At 40.6% G+C, this 14489-nt stretch overlaps 2 protein-coding genes across 2 annotated transcripts in view; both read left to right on the top strand.

Moving 5' to 3' along the window:
* The first annotated feature begins 357 nt into the window (after positions 1-357).
* dnajb4 (DnaJ heat shock protein family (Hsp40) member B4) lies at positions 358-6675 on the top strand. The gene is made up of 3 exons (XM_084912984.1): positions 358-873; positions 2979-3559; positions 5643-6675. Exons 1-3 carry the CDS (start codon positions 663-665, stop codon positions 5871-5873), a joined length of 1023 nt encoding a protein of 340 aa, XP_084769110.1. The 5' UTR covers positions 358-662; the 3' UTR covers positions 5874-6675.
* Positions 6676-11990: 5315 nt separating this feature from the next.
* Positions 11991-14489, top strand: part of gipc2 (GIPC PDZ domain containing family, member 2) — a 30916-nt gene continuing 28417 nt past the window's right edge. Inside the window, exon 1 of the mRNA XM_084911904.1 lies at positions 11991-12641. Coding sequence (XP_084768030.1) covers positions 12366-12641 — 276 coding nt within the window. The 5' untranslated portion in view covers positions 11991-12365. The remainder of the gene's footprint in view (positions 12642-14489) is intronic.

Below are 14489 nucleotides of genomic sequence, written 5' to 3'. Positions count from 1 at the left end.
GGCACCCTGCTGATTGGATTTTGCGTACAAAGCGTATCGGGTATTGGTTTGACTGTAGTTTGATATTTTCGGCTCTTGGACTCCTGCCTCCTTCTTGTTTTTGTATCAGGACAAACATTTATGTGATTCGATGCCCTATTTTTCGTAAATTGTGGAGGTATACAATTTTAATTTTTTTTAAAATTATTATTATTATTATTATTATTATTATCTCCAGTCAAAAATAATTGTCCCACCTGTTCATCTTGAAGCGTGTTTCGCAGTTTTTATTGTTTTTCTTGAAAAAAAATTTGATACAAGAGACAAGACATTCTCTAATGCATCATAATTTTGGAAGCTCAAGCGCACCGGAACCAGAATTATTTATTGCGTCTGACTTGACTTTGGCGCTGTGGATGCAGGGGAGGGAGCCGTGTCTATTTAAAGAGGGTCATCCAGTCACGGATAAATAACAGAGGGTCCACGGCGTTGACTAACCCCCTCTAAATGGTCTTCATCCTCCACTGTGTGTCTGTCTGCGGATACTTATTGTTTATTAGTCAGCTGTGACAACCATCCGCCGACCCGCGTCAGGCCAGTCTACCAGCTCTGCTCCAGGAGCTCTAGCCCCCTTTTTATTTGTTAATTTATTATTTTTCTTATAGGGGGATAAGTGGGTTAAAATGGGCAAAGATTACTATAAAACGCTTGGTATCTCTAAAGGAGCCACGGATGAGGATATAAAAAAAGCTTACAGAAAACAGGCGCTGAAATGGCATCCGGACAAAAACAAGTCTGCAGCCGCCGAGGAGAAATTTAAGGAAATCGCCGAAGCATATGAAGTCCTCAGTGATCCGAAGAAAAGGGAAATTTATGATCAGTATGGAGAGGAAGGTAACGTATATTTTTTAATTACACGCTATTGTGTGTTTCGGGTTAAAACACCGTTATGAACGCGCTGTGAAGCTGGATGGCTGCATGTAAAACACAACTGGCTTCAATTCAAGTCACACACTGTAACCAGCACAGCAGCAGGCCCACAGCACAGCTGTTCGGCAGATCATCTGCATACATTTCTGTGCATTTTATCATAAGGCTCAGTCCATATGTGGCACGGCACTTACAGTAATAAGCTCCAATTTTAAGAGAAACCGGGGGTAATATCGATTCACACCAACAGTCATTCTGTACAAAATGTTACAGTAGCAGAGGTACATGCAGCTACATGGAGATTTTCAGTCCAGACTGCTATTTTCGGGATCTTTGGTTGGTGTGAGGAAGGAAAAATAGACCATCCATCATCTCCACAACCACATATTTAAAATTTATGGAGCCATATTACGATTTTTACAATTTTACTCACACAAAAACATTTTTCTCCTCTTAATGTAACTGGATACACGAGGAACCTTTCTCAGAAACGCACAGTTTAAGGCACGGAAAGTGTAAAGCAAGAAAGTGCAAGCAGGAAAAAGGTAAAATGACATCATGAGCATGGAAATTTGAACCATATGGCTTCTGTAAGAGCTCCCTCAAACCATGCAAACAATTCCCTGAGTTGGGAGTTGATCTCAATCAAAAATCCGCTGATTACTAGTGGTGAGATCCATTTTGAAGAGGAAAAGGGAAAACCAAACAATTTTCCAGTTTTGTAACAGGGGACATGCTGTTATATGTGATACCTCTACCAGAAAGCGTATCCCATCATCCCATCATGTCCACAAAGGTGGCGTGGTTCAACTTTAGCAGTTGTACTCAGTTTGGCCCTGTGATGGAGATACATTTAAAACTTTTACCTGAACAGTTTGAGAAGGAAGCGATGTAAAGAAAGAATGAGCATAACATGGCTCCTGCAATGGCTCCATCAGAGAATCTAACTGCAGCATAACAATTACCCTCTACACGAGTCATCTCCTCTAATATCTCAAAGATATCTTTCCTGATACTGATATTAAAAATACTTTGTAAGACTCAGAATTTGTCCATCTATGTCTGAAGTGGCTTGACTTCTCAGCATTTTATGTCATTTTCTTGCACTAATCCAATTTTCCTTCTCGTGACACCAGTACTATCCCCTCCACTCAGAGTACCAACCAGTATCAGCTGCTAGTTGAATAACAGGCACAGTCTGGTGTTGCCATGTTGGCATTTTTCCCACATCATGTTTCTCCAGTGCAACAATATTATTGTTGTGATGTCATAGCTTTGAGACTGGCGAAGGAGACTGGAAAACTTTGATAATGGAAGAATTTGTACTTCAGGACTTTCTGCCAGAAAGGCTTTGTTTGTTAACCTAAGCCTGAACATGGCAATGTAGATTTAACCAAACTGTGACTGAAAACTGAAAATAGTAATGATTTAAATTTAAAAATAAAGAAAAAAGAAAAGGCTAAAAACAACGCTATTTACACTGACTTTTTGGTTTGGGGTAGTAAGTAGCACTGCTAGTCCTCACCATCAAAAGGAGGCAGCTGAGCTGGTTGGGGAATCTGACTAGGATGCCTCCTGGCCACCTCCCCGGTGAGGTCCTGCTGAGAGGAGGCCCAGGGGCAGATCCAGGAAATGCTCTCTCAGCTGGCTTGGGAATTTCTCACCAGAAGAACTGGAAGAGGTGTTTGAGAACAGGGAGTCTCTCTGTCACTTTCCCCTCCCTCATCTGATGTCCCAAAGTTTTTCCCTTAAGGAAAACTTTCTTTACTCCCATATTTTTCTGTTTTATTTTGGAATGATGGTTGAGGAACATCATTAATAAGATGTAGGTAATCTCTGAGGTAATGTGGTATTTTAACACTTAAAAACCACAGTACTCACTCAAGAATGATGTAAAGTGTGAAATAAAGAAACTGGGACCATCGTGGTTTGATGTTTTAGCTCTAAGATCATTCAGCAGAACTCTGATAAACTGGGCTGTACTTTGAAGTCAGAGTTTATCAGTCATGCTGTAAGTGCTCTCGCTGAGCTGAGTGCTCATGTCATTAATCATTTCTGTTGCCCAAAAGGTCTCAAGGGAGGAAGTGGGCCCGCTGGTGACGGACAAGGCACCACTTTCACCTACACCTTCCATGGAGACCCTCACGCCACCTTCGCCACTTTCTTCGGAGGCTCCAACCCCTTCGAGATGTTCTTCGGGCGTAAAGCGAACGGGCGAGACGACGAGGACATGGAGGTGGACGGAAACGACCCCTTCGGCTCCTTCACCAGCTTCAACCTGAACGGCTTCCCCCGTGACGGCCACGTGGGCCTCGGGGGGCAGCAGCGGCGGAAGCAGGACCCGCCCATCATCCACGAACTGAGGGTCACCCTGGAGGAGGTGTTCCACGGCTGCACCAAGAGGATGAAAATCTCCCGCAAAAGGCTAAATCCAGATGGCAGGACCATGCGCACTGAGGATAAGATTCTCACTATCGAGATTAAGCGGGGCTGGAAGGAGGGAACCAAGATCACGTTCCCCCGGGAGGGAGACGAGTCTCCAAATACTATTCCCGCTGACATTGTTTTCGTCATCAAGGACAAACCACACCCCCACTTTAGGCGGGAGGGCTCCAACATTGTGTATCCAGTGCGTGTGAGCTTACGACAGGTGAGGCCTTTTCTATTTTGGCACCTGCTTTGTCTGAGTGTAGAGGTATTAATAGAGTCTGATAGATGAATAAGTCACACACAGAACAAGTTCATATTTAGATGTGAGTGCAGCTTTTAATGCTCTGCAGCTTAAACGCTGGTCACAATCAATAAACTGTAGGTACTCTGCTTCAAAAGCTGTTTCCCTGGAAAGCACGGCCTAAATGAATGAGTATAGTACCAGACCAAACTCACACACACACACCTTGAATACACACTTATGTAATCTGGATCATCAGCGCAGAGAAGTAGGAGCTGTATGCAGGGAGAGCGGAGAGGCGACGGCCACCCACGTGCACACGGTGCAAGATGTACTTACTTATGTGGTTCCTCCCCCTCAGCACACAGTGAGAGATATAACCTCCACATCTCTGAATTTATGACCACTACCAGCAGATCAGCTGTGCATGCTATAATTAAGCTGCCTTTCAATCAGTTTCCAATCACAATGAGACTCTTGTTAAGAAGAAAATGTGGGCAACTATGACCCAATTAAAAATAAAAAAGCACACAGACAGAATGATAACTGAAGCCATTTAGTCTTTCAACATGGAAATTATGACCACCTGTAATCACTTGATGCTGATCAAACTTCCTTCTCTTGATGAAGACTAATCCGGAGAGTTCAAGTGGTTCAGGGCTCTGAAAATAGCCTTTAAGATTGTTTTGTGGAAGCAGAATTAAACTAAATTTAAAGTCTGTTGAAGATTAATCAGAAATCTAAAAGACAGATGTAGCTTCTAGCTTGGATAATATGCTATAGTGCCTTAAACCTGCATTCTTGCTGGTGACCAGCAGGGGGAGACTCCTCTAGTTGCAATGAAAGAAGTCAGGCTGTATAAAAATCTGTGGGGAAATGATCCTTCCTCTTACTTGATTCATGATCTCTTCGAACAGTTTCCTGGTAAGCTTATGTTCTCAGTTTCAAGTTGCATCTCACATTGAATGCAACATGTTGTTTGTTTTGTCAGTTATGCTCCTCGTTAGTGTCAGGAAGGAAAACCAAGCTGAGGATACTTTAGGTTTGAAAAGCTGCTGCCGGTCACACCCAGCTTCAATGCTAAGATGGCATCAGCTTGAGGCTCCAAAACAAACACTCGAAAATATTAAGTTGATATCATGTTAAAAAAATATACAGTTTAGTTAATATGGTCACATTGTACTGGTAGCAGATGTTAGAGTTGAGGAGCTTTTGTTTATCAGCTCATCTCTTTTCACTCTGGGTGTATTTGCTCTTTTTGTCTGCTTTTGTGCAGCTTTGGTTGCAGAATCTCTCTCTCGATCCACCTACGCTCATGTTTTGAGTTAGATTAGATAGAACAGTAAAGTATTTGATTAATAGCTCTAGTGTAATGTCAGATTCTACGCATGTATCGCAAAGTAAGCACGGCTTTATCTGATCAGATAAAGCTGCAATTAAATTGCTTTTTCTTTTACTTTTTAACTTGCATAACAAAGGCATGAACACATATTTTGACATTTGTTGTGTAATTATGTTTTTCCACTGACCTATACTGTGAATTTTTGCATGTATCTCATGCCTCTGGTTTAGTCTGCAGAAAAGATTCAAACACAGAGAGGAAACCATTTTGGACTTTCAGGGAATTAAGGGGAAACTGTAATTATTGCTGGCATTGATAGCAGGAAAAACATATCAGATGGGCAAATAAGATAAATCCTGAAACTGTAGAGATCCAGCCAAAGGAAACACAGGGATTAAATACACACAAGCAGGGAACGGTAATAAGAAACGGGTGAACACAATCACACAACAAGCAGGGTGGGAAAATAACAGAGCAGAGAAGAACAAACACACGAGGATCAAACCTGTAGAATAAAGTAAGAAGGAAACTGAAAGTGGGACAAAGGAAGAGAAAACCTTTAATAATAATAAAATAATGATAAAAGGAACCATAGATGTTGCCCCGACATAGCCGGTGAGCAGATTTCTGTGTTATTTCTGCCGTTTTTGCAGTCGTCAGTGTGTGGGTTGCTGTTCTCCCGCCGATCCTCACCTTACACTCATATTCTTGTCTTCACAGTCGCTGTGCGGATGCTCCGTCACCGTGTCGACGATAGACGGGAAGACGTGCAACATGAAGATCACGGACGTCGTCAAGCCCGGCATGAGAAAAACTGTAGCCGGACAGGGTCTCCCGTTCCCCAAAAACCCAGAGCAGAGAGGAGACCTGGTGGTGGAGTTTGATGTGAACTTTCCCGAGTCTTTGCCGACAAACGCCAGAGATGTCCTGAAACGGCATTTACCTGCTTAGGAAGAAATAAACGAGGGAGACAGAGCCACATGACACACACATACTTACACACACACACTTACACACATACATGCACAAGGACAGTTCTGACAGTTCACAGATGGACCCCCCCTTCCCAAATGGCGAATGTGCAATTTCTATTTTTGAGCTATGTGGTGTTTTTATAAATGCCATGCATGCTGCCAAGTTGATACAAGTGCGAGCGAAAGGCTGTTGATATCTGAACGTGCACATTTCATGTTTGTGGGCCTTTGCCACTTTTTCGTTAGTTGGAAATGTTTTGGTGTGAATGAGTCTACAGCTGCAAAAGCAAAAAACAAACTTTAGTGTCAAACAGCTCGTTGTCTTACTTTAGACTCGTCAGGCTTCACGTTTGCTTTGCCGCGAGCAGTGAACTTTGATTTGGAGGTTCTTTGAATCTGAGGTGGAAGGTGGTCGAATGAACTCAGCAGGTGCGATGTGTGCATTTTAGAAACTTACCTGTGAAAATACCTTGACTTGAATTTTAAAATAAATATTTACACACAAACTGACTCGAGCTGTTTCAGCCACGGAGAGGCTCAGAGACGCGTCCTCCTCCGGGATATAAACAGTCATCGCTTTAAAAAGACAAAAAAAAAAAAGTTAATACCGCTTAGGATTATTTATAGTCTGTGTAGCATTATTATTACACAACATGGGTTCTTTGCAGCCCAGGGGGGAATGAAATGAACCTATATTTTGATAGTCAAATGTAAATAATTTGCTGTTGTAAAAAATGTTTCTGATGTGCAAAATTAAAATTAAAAATACCTTGACTGAATTTAATGTGTAAAGTTACTCACAGTACAAATATGAATGTGTAATTATAGCTGTCTGTCAGCTCCCCTGCTGCTGACGCATGCAGGAGAGCTGACATTTTCCCACCAGGGGACGCCACATCTTTATGACTCAGGGGCCCACAGCCAGGATGGTCTGTGTTAGTGCCAGATTTACTGCTGTTTAGTCATTTTCACTAAATTTCCCATTTTTATTTAGTTTTACATCAGTGATTTTTATTGATTTTAACTCAGTGAGTTTAGTGTCTGTTTCGGTGCTACTTTTACTGGTGTGGGTAATATCAGGAGTTCAGAAGAGTATAACAATAAATAGACATAACCTCAAACTGGCTGTGTTGGCGGATAATAATATCCTGCTATTAAACTATAATTATCTATCTATCTACACATAGAAGCAGTGAATGATGAAGACTACGATGAACTTAGATTTTGGGGGAATGACTTACCCAGAGTGATAGGTAACAACAGTTGCTTCTCTAAAATTACTGCAGGTATCTTTCCTCCTTGGCATTGTGTTAATGCACACGTGAAAACTGCCAAAACTTCAGCTTTGTCACGGATACTGATTGAATTGATCAGATGCATTTAGTGCTATTTACCCTCTTAATTCCTATGGAAGCAGTAAGAGGATAGTTCGTTTTGCACACACTGCTTCTGCATTTTTCCTCAGTTTTTATTAAATGATTAATGACACGGTGTAATATGTCAATGTCGTTCACCCAGGCTTGTATTTCGACAACTTTAAGCTTTGCTAAGGAACGACTGATTTTTGTCACGTTCTGACATATAAAAGCTTGAATTTTGAATAAGGTTGTACTTTCTTTTTACATAACTTGATCCGTCCATCCATCTTAAATTGTCCATCAGCGTGTGTAGAGATTCATGCAGATGATGCGTCACTATCATGCACAGAGAGTGGAGAGTAAACACACATGCTCTGGGTAGTGTGGGAGCTCACCAGCTGTCGATCCTCTCCGTTCAAAATCGCCGTAACTCTGACTAGGAATTGGCATTTGGATTTTTAAATCTAGTATCTGTGAGCATTATGTGAGTAAAAGTATGGCCTCTAAGTTAAAGGTCACGGTGTAAACCTGAAATGATGTCTCCTGGAGCTTTTACCAACCACAGTTTCCCATTTTATGTTGTTTAATGTTGCATTTTTATCCAAAGTGCAGTGAAAGACTCATCATTAAATATTTAAGCTATGCATTAAAATTCATAAATCAATATTTAGTCCCTTTAAGCTTGCGCAGATTCGATAACTAACAAGTACGACTGATTTACAAAGGTCTTTACTTTTTAATTATCAGCATTTAAATTGATTCTTCAAAGCCTGTTTTAAAGAGGAGCATTCAAACAGCAACTTCATCCTCATAATTATTTATTCATCAAATAGTTCCCCCAGCGTTTGTACACCTGAGGAGCAGTTTAAACAGATTAGTTTTATGCGATACGTGCTTCACGCTCAGCCTTCAAGTAACACGTTACTGCTGACTTATAAGCAACGCGCTGATGGCCGTGTCACACTTGCTGCGGTTTTTCTCAGCTTCTTTGGCTCAGTCCTTGGATGACAGTTGAAATTGTCAAAACAATATGTGAAATTCGTAAAATGTTTTGTTATTTGCGCACAACAAAAAGAGTATTTGTCTTTTCTTGTTGTTTGCACTTGCAAATGTATCAGGTTTAGGCAAGTGGCTAAGTGCAAATGTCCACATGAACAATTATCAGTGCTATTTGGTGTATCTGGTCAAAATAGATGCTATGAATAATTTATATCCCGAAACCATGTGAAGATTATTTAATTGTGTAAGTCACCGAATGCAGCATTGTTCCTCAAATAGTTAAAATGTGACAAGCCTCTGCATGGTTCAGTCATAAATGTGTGTATTGTAACACAAATATTCACAATTTTCTCAGTTTTTTTTGCTCAGTTTACGTTTTCAAAATAGTTTATGAAATCCTTTGAAGATTTCGGGTTTTTATCGACAATAGAAAGAGCATGTCTCCATCTTTGTTATCACTTGGACATATTTTAGGAAACATAGGTACAGTTTTTACAACTTGAACAGTTATTGACTGTATAGGTCTATACACCTAAAACATATTTTAGAGCTTCGGTGCAACAGAGTTACACCCTGAAGGAGCTGCTTAGACAAACATTTATAGGGGCAACAGGCTGCCAGTGGAAGAGGAAAAGGAAATGTGGTGCTGCAGCAAGGGAAGAAAAACACAATACAGTGGTGTGAAAAAGTGATTTCTTTTTTCTTTTCTTTTTTTTTTTTGCATATTTTTCACACTTACAAATGTTAATATTATACAAAGATAACCAGACCAAATGAATCATATCAAATTGATGATTCCATTTTTCAAGATTAAACAAAGTTATCCTAACCCACGTGGCCCTGTGTGAAGATGTAGTCCCCCCTACACCTGATAACCGGTTGTGCCACCCTTGGCAACAAGAACTGCAGTCTTGTGTTTGTAGTAACTGGCAAAACCTTCACGTCACTCTGGAGAAATTTCTTCTTTGCAGAATTTGTTGTAATTCAGCCACGCTGGGGGGTTTTCAAGCATGAACAGCCTTCGAGTCCAAAGTTTGATAAGCTTTGTTGAGCCGTTCAGAGGTGGACTTGCTGGTGTGTTTCAGATCATTGTCCTAGTGCAAGTCTGCTTGAGCTTTAGGGCACAAACTGATGGTTGGACATTCTCTTTGAGGATTTTCCAGTAGAGGGCAGCATTTGTGGTTCCATCATTTACAAGAAGTCATTCAGGTCCTGAGGCAGCAGAGCAGCCCCCGACCATCACGCTACCACCACCATGTCTGACTGTTGGTGCGATGTTCTTTGTATGAAACACTGCATTAGCATTATACCAGATGTAATGAGACCCAACGCTTCTAAAAAGTTTAGGTTTTGTCTTGTCAGTCCACAGAGTGTTTTCCCAAAAGTCTTAAGGATCATCAAGATTGTTTTTTTTTTTTTTGGTAAATGTGAGACGAGCCTTTTGTGTTATCTTTGGTCAGCAGTGATTTCTGCTTTGAAACTCTTCCATGGATGCCATTTTTGCCCAGTCTCATTCTTATTGTTGTATCATGAACTCTGACCTGTAGGCAAGTGAGGCCTTCGGGTCTTCAGATGTTGTTCTGGGTTCTTTTGTGACCTCCTTGGTTTGGTGACCTTTTCCAAAATGATAGATGTCAGCATCCGTTTGTGCCCTGAAGCCAAAATGTAGGCCTTGATCAGGCTTGAAAACGCTATAATGGGGCTGAATTGAAACAATTCTGCAAAGGAGAGTTGGCCAAAATTCCTCCAGAGATGTGAAAGACTCATTATCAGTTATTGCAAACTCTTGTTTCCAGTTCTAGGTTCAGGGACAATTGCTTTTTCACACAGGGTCAGGTAGATTTGGATATCTTTTTTTCCTTTAACAAATGAAACCGTCAGTTAAAACTGTATATTCTATTGTAATATAAAAGTAAGTGCTCAAAAATTAAATAAAATAGGAAGGGGGACAAATAGTTTTTCACAGCACAGTACAAGAAAATGCAGAAATGTGAAGGGGATCGTTTCAGCATACATGCTGGTTTTATGGTATGGGTAACAGCCCGTCCATGGAGGAGGAAGAAAAGTGACGATGCAGTTTAGAAAGCTGTTCTTCTCACATTTTATTGCAACAGAGTGCAACAGATGTTGCACATAGCGGACCAAGGTTTTGTTTCCACAATGGCATTGATGATCTACATGTTTTTATATTAATACTAACTTTAAATACATAGCACTTTAAAAGAAACATGATCCAGACACTTCAGATTCAGACAGGAAGCATTTGGACATTTGGGCCAAAAACAATGCACGATAAAAAGAGACAAGTTAAGACAGAAGAAAAGAGCAGAAAAATACAAATAATTAATAATAAATACTAACATAAGATAAAGAAGCAACAAATACTTATCACAGAAACAATATGCAAGAAACATAAACCTGGATTTCTCTGTAAAACGTTGTGTAGAGTTTCAGTTTGTTCTCTTTAGTGTATTCTCCTGTGTTGTGTGACCACTGAAGGACATTTTTCTCCACATTACATGCAAATGTAAATACACTGTTTTGCTTCACAAAGCAGAATGTAAAACCTTCAGCTCTTAGTGTAACCACCATCTGGAGAGCATTGACCTTGGTAGCAGTGAGCTTTCCACAGAAAATAATAGTGTGGTACAGTCCGTGTCACTTTGAAACTCTAGAAGTGGATGTTCAGTGTCAGGAGCTTAAAAAAAGTCCAAAGAAACAAAGCAAAACTGAAAACGCTGCTAATACTCCAACTCGTCGTTTAGCAGATGATTACATTCAGAGAAATACTTAAAATGAGCAAACATTACCTTTTTCTAAAATTTTAAAATTAACGACAGACTAATGGATCAGAAGGTTAAATTAAGCTAATAATTTTTAATGATTTATGCACTAAGGAACGTTTTTGACGCTATTTAGAGAGCAAATAAAAACAAGCAGACACTTGTTAAGTCACAACAGTGTCCCTGCATCTTCAGGTTAACAGTTTGAACTTTTGCTGTATTTCAGTTAGAGTGTCTTTTAAATCTGCATCACTGATTTGTGTCATGAAATTACCTCTGCATCTTCAACGAAAGTCTTGTTAGGCTTTTACTGACAGAACAGCCTTTATGTGAGTGCACTGTAACATCATGACATCAACAACACTGGACATAAAGCCTGTTTTTATTCTATCCTGTACTGTCGTCAGTAGAAAAGTTAGGAAAATACAACATTTGAAGACAATGTCAGAAAACAATACTAAAACACGCTATTATGACTACTAGTAATACAGTTATTTTTCATTTCGAATTCATCCAACATAAAGACACTGGATAAACCTCCAGGGGACCTCCACTAGAGGTCAGCTTCATTGTGCCGTCAGGTAGGAGCTGTAATAATAACATGATTACTCGCTAAATTTGGCACGTTGCTTTTTTTGTGTATAAATATTGGCATTTTCTAAACAAGAAAAATCACGTGATTGCCCTCATGATTAAAGTAATGGTTCCCTCCTTTTTTACAGTTCCTCAATGACAAAGTAATGCTACCTTTAAACATATTTCTCTGAGAAAATGTGACAAAAACGCACATTTAGAGCGGGGTTTCAGTCATATTTGGGCACGTTTGGAAAGTTTTAGCATTAGACTTACTGTTTTGGTTTGAGTAAAGTCTCGGTAAAGGCTGAATAATTGAAAAAAGTGACGCTCCTCCCTGTGCTGCCGTACAGGTGCACCAGGGATCCTTCCCTCCCTCTGGAGCCCTGGTTCGTCCCACTGCGCCTGCGTCCCAGGGCATGCTGATAGGCATACAGAGCAGCTATTGTTAGCCGAGGACCGGGCAGCGGCGGCAGGTTGTATCAGGGCTTATCCAACTCACCCCCCTACCTGTTGAATATTTACACGGTTTATTTGCAAGCGAGGGCCGAGTCGCTATCGAAGAACAAAGTTAAAGAAGTGGCCAGGTGAGGAGAGGAAAAGTGGTGGAAGGAATGAAGAAAGGCTTTTAGAGAAAGGAGGAAGCAAATAAAGGAGAACACGAACTCAACAGGTTAGCTACTTCAATGTTATAGCAGAGGCTCGGATTTTTTCATCCCACATCGAAAAAGATAACCCGAAATAAGAAAAAAAAAAATGCCGTTGGGACCATGGAAGAAGAAAAACAAGTCAACAAAGGAGCATTTGGTGGAAAACGAGGTTGTCAGCGGCGGGCACACAGGTGCGGGGAGCTTGAGTAAATCCGCGGTGAATGGAGCGGGGCTCCCGGCGCCACCTGCCAACCTGCGGCCCAAACTGGTCTTCCACACGCAGCTGGCGCACGGAAGTCCCACCGGCAGGATCGAGGGATTTGGCAATGTCAAGGAGTTGTACGCGAAGATAGCAGAGGTGTTTAATATAACTCCACCTGAGGTAAGATCTCACCTGTTGGCACAGGAAGGGTGGGGGGTGTCAGTGATTTAGCGCTGCGTTTAGGTGTTGAAGCTGGATTTTACAGGGAGTACGTGAAGTATGCTAGCTTACTTGGTAGATGTTTAGGAAAACACGAATGTTTTGCCCTTTAAACCTGACAGGTAATTTAACTTAAATACTTGGGAAGGTTCAAAGGAAATCACTGATCCAATATTTCAGAAAGTTAAGAAATTAGAGGAAAAAGTACTTTTCAAATTTTTTAAAAAGTGTAGCTGAACTTTTTCAAGGTTTATGCTATGAGCCCCTGAAAATGGTTTACATATACACAATAGTAGTGTAAATGCTGGACTTTGTTGCCAGGAAGTATTTAGGAATAAATAGTACTTTGAGTTACGGAAATGATCTTTCTTCCAGCTCACGATGTCGTAAATGTGTGACAAACAAAACACACTTGACATGATTATCAGAACATATAAAATTTAAAAAACAAAGAAGAAAACCAAAATAGATGGACACAAATACAGTCCCAGACATGTCAACAAGACATATAAAATCAAAATAAACCATATGAGGAATGACACAATATCAAAACCATAGAAACTTATTTCCAAACTCCTATTTCTATGTCAAGACTGACTTATTTTCTCAACTATTCACATCACCAGTATATAATCCAGTAGATTACTAGTTTTTTGTTGTTGTTGTTGTTGTTTTGTTGTTTTACAATTACAGTGACTTCCTCTTCAGAATAAGAGGAATAACCACTCTTAAAGATCTCACTGCTTCTTTCAGGTTGGGCTAAACACTTTTTATAAGTGGCTTTTCTGAGAGTGTAGTTGCGTTGTGGCCATTAAAAGTCTCCGATTGCCTCATGTTTGTAAAGACACACCCTGCTCACTCTAGTGTACTACTCTGTACACCTTAAACCCTGTAAAACCATGGGTGCTACATGCAGTCACTGGATGCCTTACAAATGAACATGCATCTATTTTTAGATGCTGTTTTATTGCGGTAAAACACGAAAGCTCTGTTCTACGTGTGTTCTACGTCCTCCTCTGAAGTTGTACAGTTTAAGCTCTGGTTTTAAAAGAAAGCGTTAGTGGCATTTGTGTCTTTTGTTTACCTGACGGGTAAAGTGCATAACATCCATCATGTCGTTAAACCGAAATCACCTGCCAGGACGTCTTGGGTTCTGGCTTTCAGCTTGATGCTATTTGAATATGTTAACACCCAACTCGATGGGTGTAGCGTCTGAGTCTGAAAAGGGAATCCTGTGTGGAAGTGCATTAGTACCCAGCAGGGTGCGACTCAAAGACTCCTGGTTCTACAGAAGTCTATGGAGAACCGTGCTTGGCTCCTTTTCCCATTGTTCTTATTAAAAAGAATTTCCCAGTGATTAATTTTTTTCAATCACTAGTTTTGGATATTAGGCCTTCTGGCATTGGAAACCCACAGATATTTACTCCTAAAAGCCTGCAGGGCAAGGGGAAATACATGCAGAAGCTGGAATAAAAATTTCAGAAACATATTTTCAGAGCGGACCCTGAAGTCCTACGATTTTGCTCAGTTTCTTCCTCTCCTTTTTTTTTCTCCCCTGCCTCTATAGAAAAGAGGTTGAAACACACCTTCCTACAAATGGAGTAGTGACCGTTTTGATAGTGTAGGTGTCAGGTGATGGGTTTATTACGCAGCGTGAAGCTTTTTTATATGAGGTGAAATATTGAAATACTGAAAACCTTCAGCTCAAGCTTCACAAGCCAGTCGGTGACGTAACAGTGGCTACATACATCTCTTGCAGCATCAGTGTGGCAGACCTTAAACCAGATCCGACCCACAGATCATCTCAAG

Source organism: Perissodus microlepis, chromosome 18 (assembly GCF_051167445.1).
Source record: "Perissodus microlepis isolate ML-2025 ecotype Zambia chromosome 18, ASM5116744v1, whole genome shotgun sequence".
In the NCBI taxonomy this organism is placed as follows: domain Eukaryota; kingdom Metazoa; phylum Chordata; class Actinopteri; order Cichliformes; family Cichlidae; genus Perissodus; species Perissodus microlepis.
Note: the sequence above shows the minus strand (reverse complement) of the source record. Positions and strands in the feature narration are given on the sequence as shown.

What these genes read in the sequence shown, in the direction of transcription:
- dnajb4 (XM_084912984.1), top strand. Translation starts at nt 663, where the DNA reads ATGGGCAAAGATTACTATAAAACGCTTGGTATCTCTAAAGGAGCCACG. An exon ending in TGATCAGTATGGAGAGGAAG is followed by an intron (nt 874 to 2,978) that starts GTAACGTATATT and finishes GTTGCCCAAAAG; the next exon opens with GTCTCAAGGGAGGAAGTGGG. An exon ending in TGCGTGTGAGCTTACGACAG is followed by an intron (nt 3,560 to 5,642) that starts GTGAGGCCTTTT and finishes TTGTCTTCACAG; the next exon opens with TCGCTGTGCGGATGCTCCGT.